This window comes from Petaurus breviceps, unplaced genomic scaffold (assembly GCF_028583685.1).
Source record: "Petaurus breviceps papuanus isolate PSGF00001 unplaced genomic scaffold, PetGlider_PUasm1.0 90903, whole genome shotgun sequence".
NCBI classification, from domain to species: Eukaryota; Metazoa; Chordata; class Mammalia; order Diprotodontia; family Petauridae; genus Petaurus; species Petaurus breviceps.
This window is the reverse complement of record NW_027187376.1, coordinates 3,967,788-3,991,971: the sequence shown is the minus strand read 5'-3', so window position 1 is coordinate 3,991,971 and position 24,184 is coordinate 3,967,788. Positions and strand designations below refer to the sequence as shown.

At 37.3% G+C, this 24,184-nt stretch overlaps 1 protein-coding gene across 12 annotated transcripts in view; it reads right to left on the bottom strand.

The window, feature by feature from the left end:
• FN1 (fibronectin 1) overlaps positions 1-24,184 on the bottom strand; it is an 85,222-nt gene that overhangs the window by 59,556 nt on the left and 1,482 nt on the right. For all 12 annotated transcript variants that reach the window (XM_069075190.1, XM_069075191.1, XM_069075196.1 and 9 more), the window contains exons 2-12: positions 23,627-23,755; positions 22,421-22,558; positions 20,804-20,935; positions 19,498-19,635; positions 16,010-16,168; positions 11,862-12,053; positions 10,481-10,660; positions 8,956-9,132; positions 8,028-8,180; positions 6,524-6,652; positions 5,166-5,309 (exon numbers count right to left, since the gene is read on the bottom strand). In XM_069075190.1, coding sequence (XP_068931291.1) covers positions 5,166-5,309; positions 6,524-6,652; positions 8,028-8,180; positions 8,956-9,132; positions 10,481-10,660; positions 11,862-12,053; positions 16,010-16,168; positions 19,498-19,635; positions 20,804-20,935; positions 22,421-22,558; positions 23,627-23,755 — 1,671 coding nt within the window. The remainder of the gene's footprint in view (positions 1-5,165; positions 5,310-6,523; positions 6,653-8,027; positions 8,181-8,955; positions 9,133-10,480; positions 10,661-11,861; positions 12,054-16,009; positions 16,169-19,497; positions 19,636-20,803; positions 20,936-22,420; positions 22,559-23,626; positions 23,756-24,184) is intronic.

Here is a 24,184-nt window from a genome sequence, read left to right as displayed (position 1 = left end):
CACAAGTCTGACCATGCTATTCCCCTCCTCCAGAATCTTCAGTGGCTCTTTATTTCCTCCAGGACTTAAAAAACCAAACCCCACAATTTAGCATTTAAAGCCTTTTTTTTAAAGGCAATCATTAAGTGACTTGCCAGGGCCACACAACAAAGTAAATATCTGAAGTTGGATTTGAACTGAGGTCCTCCTGACGCCAGGGACAGTACACTGCACCGCCTTTCCAGGTTTCCTGAACTGAGTATTCCATTTCTCACCTCTGTACCTTTGTACAGGCTGTCCTGGAACACTCACCCTTCTCAAATCTATTCCTTGGCATCCTTCAAGAATCATCTCATGGGGTAGCTAGGTGGTGCAGTGAATAGAGCACCAGCCCTGGAGTTGAGGACCTGAGTTCAAACCTGGCCTCAGACACTTGACACTTACTAGCTGTGTGACCTTGTGCAAGTCACTTTACCTCAATTGCCTTGCCTTCCCCCCTTAAAAGAAAAAAAAATCATCTCATATATCACCTCCTAGAGGAAGACTTTCCTGATTATCCTAGTTTTTACTGACCTTTCCCTTTTCAAATAATCATGTAGATACCTTTGTGTTTACACATTTCATGTTACCAGGAGAATGTAAGCACCTTGAAGGACGGGATTATTTTTTTGTTTGCTTGTTTTATTTTTGTATCTCTAGCACAGAGCATTGTTTCCTACACATAGTATGCCTTTGTTGTGTTGGATTTAATTAGAAAAGAATGGAGGACCCTTGAAGAATTCATGCCCACTCAAAAGGGAGGGATCAGAATGCAACTACCCCAAGATTTTGTCACTCTCCCTACATCATACAGTGGCCTGGATTTTATTTTATTCTCAATTATGTGGGCAAATGCACCTTTGGTTTAGGTGCTATACCTTTAAAATCTGTAGAAAGCCATAGAAAATCTACGTTTAAGTCAGATTTTACACCTAGTACACTAAGGAGAGAACAGACTCTCCAGTTATCCAAATTACTTATCAACTACCTCCATTAACCTCCTCCGCTGACATTCATCATGGCAGGGAGATGGCTCTGAATTTCTTCCAGCTTGTGCCAGGAGTACAAGCTTTAGTAAGTCTGAGCAGCTAGGAAAGCTCCTACTATAAACCCAATGTCACACTGTATTAGAACCAGCACAGAAATGCTCAGACAGGCTAGGCTCATAACCAGAAAGCTGGCCACTAAGCCATGATTTGTTTCTTTTGACCACAATCGCTTCATGAAGACCATTTACTAAGGTGGGCTACAGTTGCAAACTATCTCAATGGAAGCAGTACCCACACTGGTAAAATCATAGATTATCTGAAGTTCAAGTCAATACTTTCCTCCAAACCAACCAAATTCTCTTTGTAATGCTCTAATACTACTCTGTGTTTTATATTGCACAAGATCTAGGGTGTGGGATGCCTAGGGGTGTGTGCAGAGCTGAACCATGTAGGTTAGCTTCACGAGATGTCTTATTTGCTGTAAAGGGTTAAAGGATGAATGCCAATCTATTGATCTAACCATCTTGCCTTTGCTGTTATCTAGCTGTCACCTGCATTCTGCTAAATGTTTGGATGTTTTTAATTGATGAAATCTCTCCATTGTAAGCCACATATTAAAAAAAACCCAAAACTTTCATGACTTTCCTGACCTTCTTGATTCTGATCAGCAAAACTATTAAGATGTGAGAAATTTGTATCTTTTTACAATTTGTTCAAATAAAAACCCACAGAGGTAACCCAGAAGTTAAACATTCATGAGTCTTCTACCCAGGTTTTTTTCTTTTTCCCCATTACAAAATCCGCCCCCCCCCTTTAATTTGCGAACTCTTGTGTTTTCCTACTTGCTTATTTACACACCTAATTCCCTTATCTTCCTTTGGTTTGTTCACACAGAGGGACAAACAGAATTCTTCAAACAGAGCAAGCTCAGAGATCATTTGTTACAGGAATTTGTGCTTTGTTTGCTATTCTATTCCTTCTACAACCCTAACAGGAACTTTCTGTGAAGAATGGAAGCTCCTTGAGGTTATAATCTGTGTCTTTGATCTCTGTGCCTAAGCCCTCCATATAATAGCTACTTAATTTATCTATCTCATTTCTCTATCTGTCTGTCTCTCACTCTCTGTCCATCCTTCCATCCCTCTGTGAGTCCATCCCTCTACCATCCATCCATCCATCTTTTTTTTCCTGTTGACTCCAAATCTGGTTACCTTCAAACAGGAAGATAAATTGACTAGCTATGTGCATTGTTACTCCACAACACAGGTAAGGGCAAAAGGCAACTTGCTGCCCAGGTCTTCGTCTTTTATGGTCAATAGGATGCTTGCTGTCATCTTCTAGAAGGGAGACTTGCCATTTTAATGAGTCTCCAGTGTAGCAATTTCTTCCTCATTTGTGGTTCCATTCTTCACCATTTTACTTCAGTCTATAGAAACCTAGAGGCAACTATGAGGAAAAGTCCATTTTCTGCGCCTCTTATGGGTTTAGAAGACCATAACAGTAGACTGCAGGACTATACATAAAATGTTTTGTGTGATAATAAACAAAGTTTTCTTCTGAGTTTGAGCATGGTAGAGAGGCAAGAGTCCTGCTAGAACTTGAGTGTTCTGGGTCCTAATCATGACTCTCCCACTATGTTGCTGTGTGACCTTAGGTCAATCACCTTACATCTCTGAATCTCAGTTTCCCCTTCTGTAAAATGATGGGTTTGGAAGTAATCTTTGGCAAGTTACTTAACCTCTATGGTCACTATCTGTAAAATGGTGGGGCTGGTCTACCTGATCCCAGAGGTCTCATTCAACTTTAAATCTGTACTACCACGAATCAATAACCTATAATGTACCTTATAATTCTGCAAAAAAAAGACCAGAGACTGAAAAGGGACCTTGGAGATCATCTAGCCTAACCTTTTTATTTTACAGACAAACAAAGGTTCAGAAAAGGTTAAATGATTCTACTAAGACAATAGTAAATAGCAGAGTTGAATTTTTTTTTCTTAAGCAATTGGGGTTAAGTAACTTGCTCAAGGTTACATGACCAGTTATTTTGTGTGCGTGTTAAGTATCTGAGGCCGGAACCAACTCCAGGCAGGTCTCCCGACTCCGGGGCCAGTGCTCTGACTCACTGAGCCACCTGGCTGCCCCTACAGCAGAGTTGAAATTTTAACCAAGGTCCTACCAAATTCAGCAGTCTTTTCCTGGCATATATACTTTCAAAGATTTTATACACACATATACATGTGTATGTATGTGTATATATAATTTCATTTGACTATTTACTATTTTCACCATGAAAACTATATTTTCCAAGGCCACATCACCTTTATATTCAGATTCAAAGAAATATTTTGAACCAAATCATTAGTCTGTAGAAAGTGATAGGAAATCTATGTTTGTAAAATTTTACATTTAGCAAATTAAGGAGAGAATAGACCCTCAATTATCCAAATTACTTATCTGTTATTATGATTAAGCCAGTTCCCTGGAGGGAAGTAAGTTAAGACTCAAGACTAGGATTATCTCATGATATGCCTTATAAAGCATAAATTTAACAGTCTCTGAAGTACTTGGGAGCCCAGGAAAGGAGAGGGTCTCCTTGCCTCACATGGTATTGTGAAGACAATGGCATGTGGTCACTATTTAGAATCGCAATGCTTTCCAAAAAGTTGTGCTCAATGGATGGTTGTTGAATTTTTTTTTTAAATGAAGTCATTGAATTTCAGAGCTTGAAGAGATTTTAGAAGTTATTTCTTCTAACCCCTCATCTTCCACATGAGGAAAGTGAGACTCGGAAACACGAAGCAATTTATTCAAAGGTCACACAGCCAAAGCTAAGAGTGGGATATGGCTCTTATGACTTAATTCTATATTGCCTACTTCATATCTTACAACACACTCAATTCATCACTATGGAGGGTTTTTAATTAATTTAATCTCCTTTCCTCATGCATTTCATCTCTTCCAAAATTTCCTATGCCCGTGTTTGCCCAGCATAAGGTCCTCGAAAATATTCTTTCTCAAATTCCACTGTATTAACACCACAGTGAATTTAAATGAGAATGAGAAATTTTGGGTTTGATACCATAATTCATGAAATTTTATTATAATTTAATATTACGTTGAAGAGCAAAAGAAGGCCCAAATATAGCCTCAGAGAAATCAGCCTAAGAAAGTTGGTTGTACCTTTTGTCTCTCTCCCCCAATAAAGACCCAAATTAGCTCTAGTAAATCATTTGAGGGCAGTTGGAACTACCCAGTTTACTCATAACAGACCAATCATGGGCACTTTGACCCAGATTTCATCAGGTCAAACTGAGAAATATTTGTCTCTCAGAGGAGAATTAGGGCAGGAACTGAAATCAGAAATGTAGGCTGTCATAGACTGATTGCTTTACATTTAATTGTAATTAACCTATTTAGAAAACTGTCCCTATTGACTCAGTCTGATATCTGAACCCTTAATTCCTGAGAAATGTTAGTTTGTGGAATCTGACTGGATACCTCTATAGCAGTAAAGGTTCTGCTTTAAAATAGAATAGAAATGATTGATTCAAGTGAAATTTTCTACATGGCTAAAATCTAAATTATACAGACACATTTCTGTACCTTTCAATAACCTTATATATGACAGAAAATCACTCTGGAATTGTGCTGGTTGATAATTTCATTTTGTAAAGTAACAAGGAACTGTATGGTCTTGTGGAAGACACATTGAATATAAAGTTAGGGGTCCGTAGTTCAGTTACTTTGTAACCTTGGGTAGGTCATTGAACCTCTTCAGGGGGCAGTTTCCAGATCTCTAAAATGAAAGGGTTGGACTAGATGTCCTCTCATGTTCATTATAGCTCTAACCTTATTTTATGATTTTACAATTAAGAAATTCACTTAAACTCTGAGTAACAGTAATATGGTAGCAGTAGTGTTGGCCTTGAGTAAGAGTTTCTGGATTCAAATCTTCTATTTACTACCTCTATAACCCTAGGAAAGATAGTAACTTTTCTGGGCCTCAGTTTCCTCACACATAAAATGCGCAGATTATACTACATAACCTCTGAGGTGTTTCAGGTTCTCAATCTATAAAAATATATTTTAGGATAGGTAATTTTTTTTAATTGCAGGTACTGACATTAGTAACAATGTAACTATTATTGAGTCTTACCTGGATAGGTCTGCAAAGGTTGGCAATGCCACTCTCCAATGCCCCGGCCGTAACAGTAGCACTGATATCTAACAGCATGAACATATTTCTCCCATGAATCCCCAATCTGGTAGAATGTACGGGTTTCTGAATCCTGGCACTGGTCTAAAATATGTAGAGGTAATAGAATCAACACTACATGTATTTGTTCATAATGTTTTCTAAGACCAAAGACCAATATTAAACCTTGAACATACTGCATTATACATTCAAATCTTGAATTTAAAATTGATAACTTCTATCTTAATATAACTGTTCTTTAAGTTAAAAACTGTCTACCTCAAAATACATAAAAGTCCTTAGTCATCCTGAAAAAATGTTGCTTGTATTCTTTAGTGGTTATATATTACTAAACAACCTCTTAGGGGCAGGTACTGTTTTTATTTTGTCTTTATATGCTCAGGGTCTTCCCCAATGAAAATGAATTTTATCCTCTGTATTCACAACACGCTTACAATTTGAAAATTAAAAGCAAAAGCTTGCAACAATTCCATTCCATATCTTTTCTCCACTCTCCCCTCACCCCCAACATTGGCCTCTCCATAAGGTAAACTGAATGACTTAATTAACTTCATAGTGCTTGCCAAACAGCTTCCCAGAATACCCTATAAGCTCCTCTTTTGGGTTTAGCAATCTCAGATCAAACAAACTGATCTTATCACCAGATCAGGGTTTGTTTTATTAGCTAGAAAACATTGAGGGCTGCCTCTTCCACTAAGGAAACATGTGGGCTTATGATCTAGGAAGCCAATGAATAGAATTCTTCTAAAGTCTCAGTCTTCTCTCTGCAAAACATTTTGGGGATGATATATAAAAATAAAAACTTCAAGAAAATATTTTTCAAAAATCCTTTTAAAGTGCTGTGGAAATCATTACAATGGACAGCCAAATAAAACAGGGTTTTTTTTTTCTGAAGGCAAAGGTTGGTTAGCACAATTTTTGCTTTTTAAAAATTTCTTATTCCTTTTTTTTCTTATTCAGGAGACTATCAAATAATCATTCAAGGAAAGAAAGCACAATTTTGGGCCACAGATTTCCATTGCCCGTAATTCTACTACTCACACAAGAGGGCTTTGATATGTAAAAGTGTATTTGCTTCCTAATTACTAATGGCCAGTTCAAACTATGAGTTCTCAGCCGTCTACCAATAGCTTCAATTAATTTGAATCATGTTACATCAAACAATCCATGTAATCTTTCCAAACTCTTTTTTGGAAGGTGGGAAGTATTTGATCACCATAAACCCTTTTGATTATTACATATAACTTAAATTTCTGTTTGAAAACACAAATGAGGAAATTGGATAGTATTTAACTTACCAATAGGATCACACTTCCATCTTCCACGGCCCTGGCCATAACACGTGCAGTTCAGCATGTGACCTTCTTCATGACGCTTGTGGAATGTATCATTCACATTATAGGTGATACCATCAACAATACATTGATCTGTTGAGGAAATATCAGGAAGGATTTGGTCCGGAGCCAGTATGGCATCAATGTATTCAGTGTAGTCAGGAGGACTGGGTTCAAGTCCTTCCACTGTAAAATCTTAGTTGTGTGACCTTGGTTAAGTCACTTAATTTTGGTGCCCCTAAGAAATTTTTGGATTATTTGTTAATCTATGTTTGATTTCTGAATTTTCACTGTTCCAATGTCACACTAGAACTTCTATCTACTGATGAAATCATAGGTCTGGAATAGGAAGACTATTATTAAAATAATAATAAAGTTTATACCAAGAGTTCTCTACACTGATGAAATTATAGGTCTGAAACAGGAAGGATATTATTAAAAATAAAGTTTTCACAAGGGAACAATAAAGTTGCTCTTTCTTAGAGTAAATAATTCTTCCCTCTTATTTAGGTTCCCAAACCTACATGGAATTTTAAAACTGGTATGTGATGAACAAGAAAAGGGTAATAAGTGATCACTTTTTGAAAATAAACAAAAATATCCCTGTGTAATATACTTATTTTGTTTTCTTTAGAATCATGCAAATGTAGGGAATTAGAGTTAACATAATATACATGTTTGAGAAGCATGAAATGTGTGTTTTCTTGGGAAAACTCATTCTTTCACAAATACATTAACTATTTTCTAAAAAAAAAGCATCTCTTCCATTTGATTTTTTCCTTTAATTCTCTTCCACAATGATGTGATAGTAAAAGAGACCAGATTAAAAAAAAGTATGCGAGTGCCTCTATTATATTTAACTAGCATGATGTAGTAGAAGGAGTCAGAACCCTCCAGATCTAAGCCTGGGTCTGGAAATTCCAAGGTTCGATGTTAATGGCATCAGGTCCATATTCACACAAAGAGGAAAGACAGTGCTCAGGCCAAAGCACCTTTTGCTAGGTGGACTTGGATAAAAACTAAAGAGGCAGTGAACTAGGTGGTATAATACTGGTGCTCTGTCTAAAAGCACTAAAAAACTAGGGCTGTTTTTCTAAGCAAAAGATTCCTCATTCTATATTCCTTTCCATTGATCTGTTTGAAACTGGATCTTCATCAGTGCATTCATGGAAATCGCACAGCTTTTTGTTTTTTCCTTCTCTTTTAGCCTTCATAGTAACTCTACCCCTTTTCTAGACATGACTCCAATGGTAAAAACTAGCAGGAGGATGATCAAATGTCTGTGTTCTGCTCTTTGAAGTCATTTTTTGGCTCTGTCCAGGCGCTCGCACGCCAGGGTGTCCCAGAATCGCTGAGCCAGCTTTGTCATCGGCTGTCTGCCTCATTTGGTTCACCCAGTGCCATAGACTAGATGAATGGCATTTCAGTATAGCAGAGGGGCCAAGACCCTGCTGCCTGGCCTGCATACCTCTGAGTTGTGAGTACGCCACACAGGTCCATTCCCCACGACCATTTCCTACACACGTGCACCTCATCATGTGACCCATGTCATGCTGTTTGTCCCACTGATCTCCAATGCGGTACATGACCCCTTCGTTGGTGGTGCAGATCTCTTCATGGGCTATTTGGTAAAAAAAAAATGAAGGACAATCTGAGAAAGACTATAATCTAAGAACAAGTTCTTTTTATATTAGAAATAGAAGAGGATGGGGTGGCTAGGTGGCTCAGTGAATAGAGCACTGGCCCTGGAGTCAGGAGGACCTGAGTTCAAATCTGGCGTCAGACACTTAACACAAAAACTAGCCATGTGACCTTGGGCAAGTCACTTAACCCAATTGCCCTACCTTCCCCCCTCCAAAAAGCAAAATAAATAAATAAAAATAAAAGATGTTGATTCTCTTGTGGATAATATGAATGAGACGAGTAGTATAAGAGTCTCATATACCCTTCTGAGTATAGACATAGGTTAGGCTAAGTGGGAGTTCTACCTCCACTTTGTAAGCCTATGAAATACTTGGTGCAGGTCCCAGAATCCAATGAGGGTTAAGGCTAGGGGAAGGCAAAAGGATAAAGGAGATGTATAGACCTTCTTACTGCTAGTAGCTAGTAACATTGTTTCTTCTGTATTTTTTTTTAGATTTTTATTTCTAAATATTCTTACTTATTTACCCAGTTCTACAAAAAAATCTTTAACCATATCTTAAAGTTATATAAAATAAAAATGACCAGATATGTATTTATAGACACATATAATAAAAAAGGACCTTAATATAATGCTTCAAAGTTTCCATGGTATTCAAAGTTTCCATGTGAACTTCTTAGCATCTCAATGATGTAGATATGAAGGGTGGATACCATACCCATCACCAGTTTCTAAGGTGAGGAGTTCATCTTACCAGCCATAGGACAGAATCCAAACTTCTGATCAGCATCGTAGTTGACAGTGGTTCCACACCATTTCATGTTGTCTCGCCGTCCCTCGGATGTACAGTCAGTGTAATTACGGTTGTTGTACAAGAACGGGAAATGACACAAGGCACCATTGGAGTTGCCACCTCGAGTTTGAACTAAAACTATGGAGAACAACATAAGAATAGAAAGAAAGATTGTAATCTTAGACCACAAAGAATTTCTATACAAAGATGCCTCATCCCTAGGACCTTGCCTCTGTCTCAGAGATGTTTGATGATATTTCTTTACACATTCATCTTCACCTTCAAACTAAATTAAAATATCATTATCACTCACATATACCAAGCAAAGAAATTTTAAAATAACATCTTTGAACAAAGCCCTAACTTTCAATAAAATTTGCCATTATAAGCAGAAAATGAGCCAAGAGATGCAGACATTCTATCTGGTGCACTCTTCAACTTTGTGGAATTTTCTGTGGATTACACTACGAGTATCTTTTAACTGCACTGCAATCATAAAGTGCCAAACTAAATGAATCAGAAAGGGTTTTCTTGTAGATGCCATTTTTCGAAAGGAACTGGGAGATCTCAAAGTACTGCTTGGTCTTCACCACTAGCTTTTAAAAATTTGGGTTTTAGAGTTGCTAAGTGGGACAGACGTCTGAATAAAAGTGATACTTCCAGAGTGGCCCAAAATCAGCGCATAAATTGAAAGCAAAAAGGTGAACACTTTGCTTGATTTTAGGTACTATATTTTATTTTATTTAATCAATTAATTAATTAATTAATTTTTTTTTAAAGCGATTGGGGTTAAGTAACTTGCTCAAGGTTACATGGCCAGTTATTTCTGGGTGTGGTGCTGAGTATCTGAGCCTGGATTTGATCCAGGTCATCCCGACACTGGAGCCGGTGCTCTTACTTGCTGAGCCACCTGGCCGCCCTAGGTACTACATTTTAGGTGGAAGGACATCCTTCAGCTGGAGTGTGTCCACAACCTGTGCCTGTCTGACCCATAGCAGGTGCTTAATGATTGATTGATTGAATAGGGGCATGGGAGCATGGCATCCAAAGACTAGCTGAAGCACCTGGGGATTTCTTAGCCTGGATAAAAGTAGACTCAGTCAGGACATGAGAATCATTTTCATGTATTTGAAAGTCTACCCTTTAGAAGGACTTGTTCTATTTGGGAGTAATGGATAGAAGCAGTCAAGAGGCAGATTTAAGCCTTGGTGTTCCTAGCAATTAGCTCTTCCTAAAAGTGAAAGGGGTTCCCCATCTGGTTCTCCATCCCCAAGAATGTTTCCCATCAGAAACTGGTTGATCACTTGTCAGGGATGTTGTAGAGAAGGCATTTATTCATCAAAACAAGAGGATCTCTGAAGTGTCTTCCAACTCTGAGACTCTATGAGTCTATGTAATTTGAATTTAAAACAGTATCAATTCCATATGAGAAATGGGCAATTTAAAAAAATTATTTCCCCCTCTATTTTTGGGCGGAGACACTTACCAGTCTGATCTGTACAGAAAGAATATTTCTGGTCTTCCTCATAATTTGAAGTGGTGCTACACCAGAGATGTCCATCTTGACGACCTTCAGTTGTACAGGAATAGTAAGTCCTGCCATTGTACGTGAATGGCAGAACACATGGTTCTCCATTGGAATTGCCACCATAGGTTTGAGTCACAGCTACAAACAAAGCAAAAAAGAGTTGCATCTTAGCAGAGAAAAAGTAACAAGAGACAAATTACTATCCTTCAGTTTAAAAAATTGAGACACTGAGCTTGTGATCATCTGCTTAGTTTCACATATACCATTATTTTAATAGATAATGATTTTGCTTCAGATTATGTTGCTGCTTTGCTGTGCTGCCCTTTGTTAAATGAATGCTAATTGCTTCCTGACTGTCCTTCACAAGGCATTTGGAGGATATGTCCTTTTGTCTGAAAGAGCACCCTGAAAAAGGTTTTTAGTACAGAGGAATGGTCTTTTTATTTGTTTTTTTTTTCATTAAAAAACAAAATAAGACCATAAACACATTTGTAGGTATGGTAATAAAAAAGAGAGAAACTAGCAAATTAAAAATTTTTAAATAACTGATTTTAAATTACTTTAGGAGCCAAAAAAAGGTGCTACTTTACAGCCTTTCTATGTTTATCATACAATACTGGGCAAACTATTACATTGAAGTAAACTTCAAATGTATGATTCACAATGGATTGTCCCATCTCTAAACTCAAACTGATTGCTGACTGCAGTTTGTCCTTTGCTCTTAAAGAGGGCCATGACATCATATATCCCTGCTTACTGCATGAAAGGTGTTGTGATGGGGGAGCGCCAGAGAGATACATTTTGTAACAATGTCAAGGATGTAAAATATGTATCTGAGGTGGTCATGCCTTCCTCCTCAGTAACCACTGACTTTTAGCCTTAAGGTAGAAACATGTCATGTCCACACAGATGTATAACTTTTGACAAGTTTGATGGGATATGTGCTCCTATATAATGGCTGAAAAAAAGCCATACGTGTATACTCAGGGATCTGTAATCTCATTCATTCAGATGTTTCTCCAATAATTCAAATCAGAACTCATCTCTGATTACTCATCCTGTGATTCTCTCGTCCATAACCTCTCATAGTTGGGGCTTCTGTGATGAACTAATAAAAAACACTCTAGCACCCCACAGTTGTGTTGGGGCAATCAGAAGTTTGCATCATCAGATATCCCAAATTAGGTATCAGGAAATATGCAAGCTATATACTTCAATATACATGTATATTTGCATATATACCAATCATTAGATATTATATAAGGAAAAGCCAGCTCTAATCATTGAATTCTACTTTTACAAATCCATTGCACAGAGCTGTGGCCAGAGTCACACTCACCGGTCTCTTGGCAGCTGACACCGTTGCCCAGACATGTGCATAACATTTGGTTGTTTCCTTGGGTCTTAAGCCACTGCATTCCCAGAGAGTAGACCACACCACTATCAGTGACACAATGACCATAAGGAGCAGGCTGGGGTTGAGGCTGGGGCTGGAATAGAGCTGTTCGAACATCTGTGACTGAGCCAGGTCCTAAAAGGAAGGCGGATGAAAATTTAATAATAATGATGATGATGATGATGATGATGATGATAGTATCTAGCATTCACATAGTGCTTTAGGGGTCTACAGAATGCTTTACAAATATGGCCTCATTTGATTTAAAAAAAATCTTAAAAATTATTTTATTTAAAATTTATGAAATATAACATAATAAAAAAGATGATTGCACATGAAACTGCAAATCTACTATGTACACTTTTCTATTCTTTTTAAATGTATAATAAAGTTATCATGTAAGTTTCTTTTTTTTTCCTTTTTTTTTCTTCCCTGAGAGGGAAGTTTGTTATAGAATAAGAGGAAACTGGGGTATAGTGTAAAGAGTGTGCTAATAGAATGAAAACTCCCTGAAAGCAAAGACTGTTTTCCATTTAGTATACAATAGGGGCTGTCAATGCTTTAATTTCTCTGGGCTTTTATTTCCTCAAATCTAAAATGTGGTTAATAATACCTGTAATACCAGTCTAATTAGACTGTGAGGATCAAATGTGCAAACACCTACACAGGACCTGGAAAGCTTCAAAGTGACCAATAGAAGCCAGTAACTACTTAGTACAATAGGGATCTTCTGAATAGATTTTTGGCATTCAAAATTCACAGAATAAACTGAGTGCAGAATTCTGCCATAGGACTTAGCAGGAAATGGTGTGAAAAAAGACAACATTTTTTGCACGAGGGATGTTATGGTCTCATTGGAGAGCTAACATGAGCCCTAATGAAACTACTGAAGAACACTCAATGTATCACAAAATAGGAGAATCTTAAGCATTGGGTGGAGCCAAGTTTAATCACTCACTTTTTATTAGATTAAATTTTTAATTAATAAAATTTTATTTTTATTCCCTCTACCCCCATTAAGAAAAAAGAAAATCAAAACTTTTGTTACAAATATGAATAGTCAAACAAAGTAAATTCCAGTCCCTTGCTTTGGAGATAAGGATTCTAAGGAACTTGTTGAGTACCTGAAGTGACTGGCTCAAGGTCATACATAAGAAACAACACTGAGCTTAAAGTGTAGGTCTCTTGACTAGTACAATGAGCTTTTTTCTATACCACATGTAAGTGAATATGCTCTAAGTAACTTGAAATATGTAAGTGCTAAAAGGGCACACTATGTGACAATGACTATATATATATCTACATGCATATATATATATACATATGTGTGTATGTATGTGTGTACACATACACACACACATTCCTTCATGGAAAGCAACTTAGAATATAGTGTCAACGGATTCTAGGAACTAGTCAACCCATCATTTGATGCAAAGGTCTCTTTAACGATATCTCTAACAAGTTGCCATTTGGAATTTGCTTGAACCCTTCCAGGAACTGTTAGCTCACTACCTTGCAAGTCAACTCATTTCATTTTCAGCTCTAATTGTTGTGAAATTATTGTTATTGAGCCAAGGTCTACCTCCCTGTAACTTTGGCCCATTTCTCCTTGTTCTGTCTTATACCTTCCACCCTCTTGAGCTAAATAAAATACAATCAATTTCTTTTCCACAGGTCCTTCAATGCCATCATGTTCACATCATGCACAACTATCATGTTTCCCTTAAATCTTCAAACTAAACAGCCCCAAGTTTTTTTAACCAATCTTCATGTGACATTATTTAAAATTCTTTTTTTTAAATATAACTCCAAAGTTGGAATGCAATACTTCAGGTATGCACAAAACAACATTCCCTTCCTTGATCTGGACATTATCTTGATTCTATGAATAAACACGAATCTAGGGTTTACATTTAAAGCAGCCTTGCTATTCATAACTGAACTTGCAGTCAGCTGAGGCTTCTTTTTTCACATGAACTGCTCTTAAGCTGGTTTCCCTCATTCTGTATTTGGGCAGCAGTTGATATTCTGGAATGGGCAGTTGCACTTTCCGTTGATCCTTTTTCAGTTTTACTTTGTTAGATTTGTTTTTGTTTTTGTTTTTTTTGCTTTTTGGAGGGGTGAGAGAGGTAGGGCAGTTGGGGTTAAGTGACTTTCCCAAGGTCACACAGCTAGTTTTTTGTGTCAAGTGTCTGAGGCTGGATTTGAACTCAGGTTCTCCTGACTCCAGGGCCGGTGCTCTATTCACTGCACCACCTAGCTGCCCCCACTTTGATAGATTTGACCCAATGCTCTAACCATTTAAGATCATTTGGGTACTTATTTCCTCATACCAAATATCAGCTAGCACTCTCATTGGTGTACTCTACAATATTTTGTAAGCATGCTTTTCATAGCTTTGTCTAAATTGTCAATAAATGTATCAAGCAGATTGGGGTTGACAACGGAGACCTACTAGATACTAATGGGAACTACCCTCTAGGATGACACTGATGGCCCATTACTCTCAGCACTAATTCATCCATCTAGGAATCTAACTGTCTATCTATCTTTTCTCCATCCTGGAACACACAGATGTCATAAAGGCTTTAATCAAAGGCTTTGCTTTTTGGTAATATTGACAACATTTCTAGTATTCCTATTCAAAATTATTGAGTTTACTTAGCAATGTTTTATTCTTAGTGAGCCTATGATGGCTCCTAGTGATCTCTCAACATACCATTGGCTTAATAATCAAGAATATTGCTGGGAACTGAAAGCAATTTTATTTTGTCTATGGTTTCTGAAATCTCTTTTTAAAAAAAATTATTATGTTGGGGGCAGCTAGATGGCACAATGCTTGGACTGGAGTCAGTAAGAACTAAGTTCAAATTTGACCCAGATACTTCCTAGCTGTGTGACCCTAGGTAAGTCACTTAACCTCATCTATAAAATGAACTGGAGAAGGAAATGGCAAACCACTCCAGTACTTTTGCCAAGAAAACCCCAAATGGAGTCATGGAGAGTTGAACACAACTGAAAAATGACTTAAACACAACAAAACTGGGGATCCTTTGAATTTATCAAATGACCAATGTCGATACATGCAAGTAATGATCATGAATTCTTTAAGGGATACAAAAATGCACTAGGGCAACAAAATTCAAAGACTTTTTCATGTAGAAGAGTCAAATATCAAAAGAAGAAAACATACTCTGCCCCTGCTAAGACAAAGAAATTGAAAGATATATATATGCATTTACTTTATTGTAGGGGAGGTGCCAGTAAGACATACAATACAGTAGATCAGAATTCTACTTTTTCATCTCCAAGAGGGGGAAAAACACTTTGAACAGTAGGGCAATTCAGAAAAAAGCAAAAAAATGCTTTTGTTTGCTTGTTTGTTTATAAAGGTGAATACATTATTTTTATTTGCTTGTTTATAAAGGTGAAAATGTTGTTTTTGTTTGTTTGCTTATAAAGTAGAGGTCTTATGATTGAATTATTCAAGAGAGTAAATGTTTTTCTGTTTATTTTTGATTTGTGGGCCATGAATTGGGGAGAGAGGAAGGACACAGTTTCGAATATCCATTACAGTCATTTATTATGATTATAATTATCATCCTTCTCCTCCTCATTATTATTACCATCACTTCTACAGCGACAATGTAGAGTAGTAGAAAAAGTGGTGAACCAGGAGCCCAGGGTTCGAATGATTCCTCAGAGACTTTGGAGCTGGCCAACCATGGAGAAGTCTTTGCCCTTCCCCTACCTTAGCTTTCTCATTCCGGCATAGTATAATGACCTTTGCCCTACCTATTCTTATAGGCTTATTTTTTGGAGTGGGGGGAAGATTGGATTCGAGCACGTAGCACTTTATAAACCTTAATGCATCATATGAATGTAAACCATTATTGTTAGAAATGAAAAACTGATACTTAAAAAAATAAGCAACTAATCTGCAAATCCACTCAGATGTTCCCACCTAACTATATGGAATAGTCACACTAAAGAACCATTACCAGGGGTAAATTCAGTGGAAGGGATAATTTTCATGCATATTTCCAAAAATGTCCCTATAATTTCCATTTGGTGAGAAGGGCACTTCTTACCTGTAGCAGTTGTTTGCAAGGATGAATGTCTTTCACATTTCCATTCTCCTCTCCCATTACCAGTGCAGATACACTGAAGCAAATTTCCCCGATTGTCTTTCTTGCTCCAGGTGTCTCCAATTCGGTAGGATGTCTTAGTGTCCTGATCATTACATCTATCTGCATATGAAAAGCAAGAAGATATTTCAATGACCAGATCAGCCCCCAACTGGGAAATGATTAGTATTTCAATTGATACACAGGAATAGCACACAATAGCTCAACACAGTGGGACATATTTAAACTCAGCAAGAATTACAACCCCCAATTTTAGCCTCCTGAAAGACAATCAATTTGGTGAGATGGGAGCAGAAGGATTTGACTCTCCTCCCTTTCCAGTGACCAGAAAAAAAAAAGGGGGGGGGTTTTCTGCTCATGTAGTAACTTGTTATCATTGTCAGACTGGTCTTTCTTCCAAACTCTCTCTCAGGTTTGAACTGTTCTTTACAGGCTGATCTTTCAGTAAGAACCTTTATCTGGGGAATTAGGAACAATGAAGACAGCAGGTTTTCTCTAAGCCCAAAGGAAGCAGATTCAAAAGTTGGAAATGCTTCTTTATCTCATTTTTATGTAGAAACCACAGGGGGCCAATAACCTTTTAGGCACCAATTACTTCTTCCCTCATGACAATACCTTCCAAATCCCAGAAAAGCCATCTTCATTTAGTGGCTCAGAGTTAAACATTCTCCCTCTTCAAGGCAAAGAAAGATAGGAATCATTATTGTATATCAGTAGGAGGTAACAAAGCAAACTCTAGTCTATGTGTTGGAAAGGGGGAAATGATCAACCACCTTGGCTCATAGGATGCAGTTTAAATAGACAGTAGAGCTTTAATTATTCTGCACAATTTACTGACACTGCTCTCCCAAACTTTATGGGAAACTGTTGGGTTTAGAAAAAAAATGAGTTCAGCATGTTTGATGCATGGCACCCTTATGAATTCAGAGACTGGACCCTGACTTGGAAAAATCCCCAGAATGAGAGTAAAAGTTCAAATCCATCAATCAGCAAGCATTTATTAAGCCCCTGCCGTGTGTGATAAGCATTGTACTAGGGGCTGGGAATTCAAAGACAAAGAATAAAAAAGATGCCTGCTAGAGAGGGGCTAATATTTCTCTTCCTCTCCTCCCCCACTTCCATTTGGAGCTACATTGTCCTGTGGAATGAGTGAAAGATCTGGAGGTAGAAGGTTTGGGTCTGAGCTCTACCTCTGACACTTTCTACCCAAGAAGAGGTTACTTCTTTCTAGGCCTCAAATGTCTTTATCTGTGAAATGAGGGAATTGGACTACATGTTCTCTAAACTTCCCATAGTGCATTGCTGATGTCTCTCTTATGATACCATATTCTCACTTTTATAATCATATTTTTGTGTCTAATCTCCTCTATTAGACTTGTCTTATTCATCTTCACATCTCCCATACAAAATATTAAGTAAAGGCACTCACTTGTTGAATAGTTTTTCTCTCTCTAAATATCCTTCTCTGCCCCTCATAATTTTAGAAGAATAAATTAACAATGAAATTTTTCTTTCTTTTTAGAATATCCCATTTACTTTTAAGCTGGAACATCACAATTAGGTATGGAAATTGTAATGACTATAATCACAAAAGATTAATATGGTCCAAAACTTTGACATGGTCCCTTTTCAGTCTAAAGGACTGACCAGAAGATAGCAAATATGTACAGTCTACAATTTTCCATGGTACACATAGTTTATCCCTAACATGTAGGCTTGAGTCTTGGCATACAGTAGACACTCAACAAATGCTTCTTGAATTAAATTTAGAAGTAGAAAAGACCCTAGAAATCATCTAGTCCAACCTCCTCATTTTACAGATGAAGAAAATGAGGCATAGAGATTAAATGTTTTGCCCAAGGTGAAATGGATAGTATCAAAACCATAATTTTCACCCAAGTCTTTTCTAACTTCAAATGCAACTCTTTCCTCTGCATCATGGCCTAAGATATGACTTATTACCTTTCTTCTGCTTGTATGTATCAAAAAAATTTTTTTAGAAGACCAAAGGCCCTCGAACGATAACCAAATCACACAAAATTTAAAAAATATAGGCTTAGAATAGTTAACAATGAATTCTTAAGTCTGAATTTATATTTACAAATTGCCCTTGTGATCCTTACTAACTATTGACTCTGCAAAACCTTACAGTTTTCATTAATTCAAAGGTCTGAAAAGCTTTGAATCCCTAAGGCAACAAATGATCTCATGGGAGTTTTAGTGAAGGTGAATAACAAAGATTCAGGAGCCCAGGTATTTTACAGCTTTTTTTCTACTCTATTAAAGGCCCTAGAGAAGAGAAGTCATACCTCACTGAAGTCACCTCCTTCAAACAACTTGTTTTGGCTTTCAGGTTAATTTTTCTCCCAGTAATTCAGCCAAGAGATAGGCACCATTCAAAGTTCAAATCCCTACCAAGAAGACTCATATTTTAGGGCTTTACTTCTGTTTGCTAAACCTTAAATGTCCCCAAATTGTAAAAGCAAGGAGCTATCAGATTGAGTGAACCCTTTCCTCCATGAATGTTTCTGTTCTGGTCCTACTTTAACATATTGATGATTTCCAACTCAAGTTATCAGGACATGTGAATAGATACTGAGGTCCTCCTTTCTTTGAAGATGAATAATTTCCAGGGGCTCCCTTTCAATGGATGATTGGTTCATTCTTTTCTGAATACCATGTTTGTTTTGCTTATACCATTGATACTGCAAACACTGGAACCAGGTGGCAGATGTTTCCTGAAACTAAAACCTGCTTCTGAAAATTGGTGGAAATCTTTGAATTCTAAGAATTACATCAGATTGCATCTTCTCTTGAAGAATACAGAGATGGTCTCTTTATACCACTCATGAGCCATCAAGAGTTTTGATTCTCAGTAAGAGCTATGTGAAGAAGTATAGGGCAGGAATAGGGAGATGGAATACTGAGCATATGAAGTGAATCCAAAGAAGTCAGAATGGCATAGCGAGAGGGGAGAGGAAGGAGATTGGGGATATTGGGTTAAGTTATCCCCAACTTAATAAATCTTTGACTAGATAACCTGGGTTGCCACATCTAGCTTCTGTTCTGAACCAAATACTCTAAATACCCACATTTTTCTTTTCTCTCACCTTGATTGTTCCCTTCCAAAACTGGGGAGATACTGGGTTTGGGTTTGTTGACTACAGAATTTAAAAAATTACTAACTTTAAACTGCATCCAGGGACTACTACTTTAACCTGGAAACCAATCCTCTCTGTCCAGAAGCTAGTTTTTTGTTCACTCCTGACTCTATCATCATTGGGTTAGGTAGAGTAACTGGGTGCATTCTTCTGCATGCAGATTTTACCTTAGTGTCTGAACTCTGGACCAGAGCTAACACTGCAGTATTTTGAGCATTGACCAGATGTCTTATCACTATATACGAAGGTTCTAGAAATAAACAAACATACTTCTAGAGGTACACGTGATGCGTCCACTGCCTTCTCCTAAACAGGTACAATCCACCATCATCCAGCCTTGGTAGGGCTTCTCCCAAGTCTCTCCAACAACATAGGAGGTCCCACCAGTGTTGTCATAGCATCTCTCAGCTGTGGAACAAAAAGAAAAGAGTTATTTGGAATTATGCAACCTCCCTATATTTTAAAGTATAAAGGTCAGCAGAAATCTAGTCACTTTTTTTTTTTAAAGAAGAAATCCATTGCCAAAATAAGGCCTTAGGTGCACATTAAGTAACCAATAATAAAAGAGGCAGCTTGCAAATAGGGAGACAGATTATTTTGTTGTTATCAGTGAACAGATTATCTGTCTTTTACACACTGGTATTAAGACTTTTTGCCATCATTTTAAAATGAAAGGATATTATTTTCATTAAAACCAGGTTTTTTTTTGTTGTTAAAATACTCAATTTAAAAGAACAAAATTCCAATCTTCATTGGAATGATCATAGATGAAAAGCTATTCACAACCTCCAATTTTTATTTTAAAAATCCCCAGTCTCTTGAAATGGTAACTAGTGATAAAGTGAGTACAGTTTAAATACGTTTGTTTTTTTCCTTCTCATACCTGAGTGAAGGTTTCCTTTTCTTTTTTCAAGTCCCTATACATTTTGACGGTTTCAAGGAAAAAGTTCAGGAATGACATAGTGCAACTTTTTGCATTTTTGTTCAGGACTCATTTTTGTAAAGATGTATAAAAAACCCCAAAGTTTGCAACTCCCCCAAAAATAATTTACAAGACAGACTAAAGGGGTGTTCTGAATCTCATAGGAATCAAATACCAGGTGTCAAAAATGTTTCCTTCTCCTCAGGCAAATGGCTTCTTGCCCTTCCCAATTCTGTCTGGTATTTTTGTTTTTAGAGAAATATTTAGAATTCTATCATTCTAAGGCAATATAATACACTTATATTTTCTCTGGAGTCAAGAGGATCTGACTATGTTCTTGCCTCTAACATTTACTACCTGTGTGATACTAGGTAAGTCTCCTAACTTCCCTGGGCCTCAGTTTCCTCTTCTGAAAAATGAGGTAATTGAATTAGAGGGTCTTGGTGGATCCTTTTAATACTACACACCTATGATTCCAATCACTATTTTACCAATTTTACCCAGCAAAACAGAGATAATGTAAAATTTGGAGATAGACTCAATTCTATTTTTCCATCAAGTCCTCGTCCTATTAGCTTGGTCTATTTAAACACAATTCCTCCCTATCTCTCCTTGAAAGCTGTCCCTCTTTTCTGCCTTTAAAAAGCCACATACCTACAGGTTTGCAGGTCCATTCTCCTTTTCCATTACCAAGACAAACACACTCAAGCATGTAGCCTCCTGTCTCATGTGGTCGGCGCCAGGTGTCCCCAATTTTGTAGGATTGACCCCCTTCATGACAGCGATCTGGTTTTTTTAAAGGAAATTCAATTAATTGCTGGTTATCAAGAGGGCAAGAAGAGAAGGCATTTTTTTTCAGGGTCATTTTCCCTGAATGTAAATATGTAACTTGAAAACATGTAACTTGTTACATATAACATGTAAAGATGTTAACTTATAAAGAAAAAAGCAGTAGTGTTATGGAAACAGCTCTGAACTTGAAGCCTGAAGACGTAGGTTTGAATGCCACATCTCCTAGTTTTAAGATGTGAGATGTCATCTAACTTCTTTGAAATTGAGTTTCCTCACTCTAAAATGGAGATAACAAAATTTCTACTTTATCTCACTGGGTTGTTATGAAGAAAAGTACCTTCTGAGAATGTGACATGCTCTAGAAATGTGAGATATTCCTGGAAATGGCCATAGTGTCCCTGTTAGAGATGCTAAAAGGTATGAGATATTGTTAACTGTCCTTAATTCTTCCAGCCATTGCACAATGGAATATCTGAATGGTTGGTGAGGAACCTAGTCACAAAATATATAAATCTTCCCTTCCTTGGAAGATCACAGAAAATGTCATTCCTAAGATCAGATTGAAGTAAAAAAAGAATGAGGAAGATGGGGTGGATATGCCCCAACCCAACAGCTGTGACACAGCTGGATTGATCCTAATTCTAATTCTGATGTAGAAAAACATTTCACACATATTACCCTTCCTTTCTAGAGTTGGCAGAAACAACACTAGGGAATTATTTTCATGCTTATCCAGTGTAACAAACTTGGGAGTAGAATTACAATTCTGGGGAAAGCATCACAAAGGTAAACCTAAGAGTGTAATAGGTTCAAAAACATTAGACTCACTGATGGACAGGAAAGAGTACTTATTTGGAGTCAGGGGACCTGTGTTCAAATCCTGGTTCTTCAGCTTATGGCATATGTTACCTTGGGCAAGTCACTTAATTTCTCTGAGACTCAGGTACCTTAACTATAAAATTAGAGATTAGATTGATGCAATCTTCTATGTCTAAAGTGATGATCCTAAATCAAGAAACTATAGTAAACATGAAATATCCTTGACAGAGAGAAATAGAGAGAGACAAAGAGAGGAAGGGGGAGAAATTTTAGAGAAAACCCTTAAGCCCTTAAATTTGGATATCTCCAAACTAAAATGTTAAGAGAACTGGTTTGGACTAACCATAAATGAATGCCTGAGTATAGTGTCTCACACTTTTAAGTTGATAAAGACATAAATGCACACACATACACACACACATGATACATTCTGCTTTGTGTTCAGAAGCTCATATCCTGGCTGGATAGCTATGTAAAAGCAGCCCAAAATGCTCATGGGTATCCATAAAATGAATCATGCGCTTTACCAATAGTAGAAAGTTGTCTGTTATTGGAACTGAGTTCATACTTAAAGGGAAGGTCACACTTTGTCTTAACTAAGTGAATTTTCCCAGAAGGCATTGTTAGAAAGAAAAGAAGTCCTATGCCAATATTCCTTACTTGCAATGGTACAGCTGATTCTCCCTCGACCAGCCCCAATGCAGGTACAATCCCAAATCATCGAATCCTTTGGGCGTTCATAAGTGTCCCCGACCCGGTAGGTGTTTCCAGTATATTTGTCAAAGCATGTTTCTTCAGCTGAGAGGGAAGATTAGAGGAATAACTTTTACATTTCTAGAATCCCATCTGCACAAAGACCCATTTTCTATTCTAGAGGAGAACATGGCAGAGTGAACGAAGAAAAGCAAAGGCCATGGATAAAAGAGATCCGTATTCTCCTCTTGGTTCAGATAGCACCTCTATGACCTTAGACAGGTCCTGAAGCTTTTTTTATGACCTTATTTCCATTGTAAAGAATAGGTGCCATATAGGGTATTGTTCTTTTGACACACTCCATGATATTAGAGGAGAAGTTTGAGATACTGATGCTTGACTCAGGAATTCAAACTGAAGTGCTATACATAAGTCTACAGTTGACACCTGCCCCACCCCTTCCCCCACTGGGCAACTAAACATTATTTAATACTATTTCCATGATAGTTCCACTAATGCATCGTTTTGGTGAGTTTTGACATTTTAAAGAGGAAAATATCAATGATTATAATGGGGGAAAGTTTGTTTTAAGAGGTTAGAGGTCAGATTTAAAGCTATTATTGACAAATCACTTTTGAAATGTAAGGGGATCTCATCCTCCTAGTTTCTAGTCCACAAAAACTACTTCTACGAAGTTTAAATATTTAGGACTTTAAGACTGTAAGTTGTAGAGAAGGTACAAATCTGCATGATTGAGGGAGTTTCTTCAACTGGGAGGTCCCAGTGAATTCACAGGTCCAGTCCCCATTCCTTACATATTTAAAGTCTCCTGTCACTTTCCAGGGATAACTATGCCTTTTGTCTTGTGGGTAAATAATAAGTATATTTTTCATCGAAATAAGGAATAGGAGATTTAGGAAGCAATTTGTTCTATTCTTTTTTAAAAGTAAAAATTACTTTGACATTAGCTATCACCTCTAAGACAGAGATGAGTGTACAGAGATAAGTATTCACTAAATGTTTTTAGATGTTAAAATTATAGATTATAACACTAAAAAGCTCTGAAGTAAGGAAAATCCCCTAGAATTGTAATTTGTAATTTCTCTGTCTAGTTAATTAATAATCAGCACTTCTCCATCTAACAAAAAGACAATAACTATCTCTGTTACTTACGTTCAGGTTTGCTCTCACAATTAAAACCCCTGCTTCCTCCATAGCAGGTACAAACCAGTGCATTGCCCAAGTAAATTCGTTCCCATTGTTGGTTGATCTGATAGTGTTTTCCATTGTCATAACAGCCAGCTGCAGTGAATTTATAGGGGGAAAAAAGTATTATCTATTATTGACTTTCCATTTGTGTCTGGAAAGAGAATTTTTCTACTCAATAAACTGACAATAATGAAAAAAAGAAATTAAATAGGGTTAATAGAAACTAACAATGATGAGAAGCAAATAGAAGTGAGCCCTAGCCTTTAGAGCACCAGGAATGCTGAGGGGGAGAGAGAGAGAGACAGAGAGACAGAGAGAGAGAGACAGAGAGAGAGAGAGACAGACAGACAGACAGACAGAGACAGAGAGACAGAGACAGAGAGAAAGAGAGAGAAAGAGAGAGACAGAGAGAGACAGAGAGACAGAGAGAGACAGAGACAGACAGAGAGAGAGAGAGAGAGAGAAAGAGAGACAGAGAGAGAGACAGAGACAGAGACAGACAGAGAGAGAGAGAGACAGAGA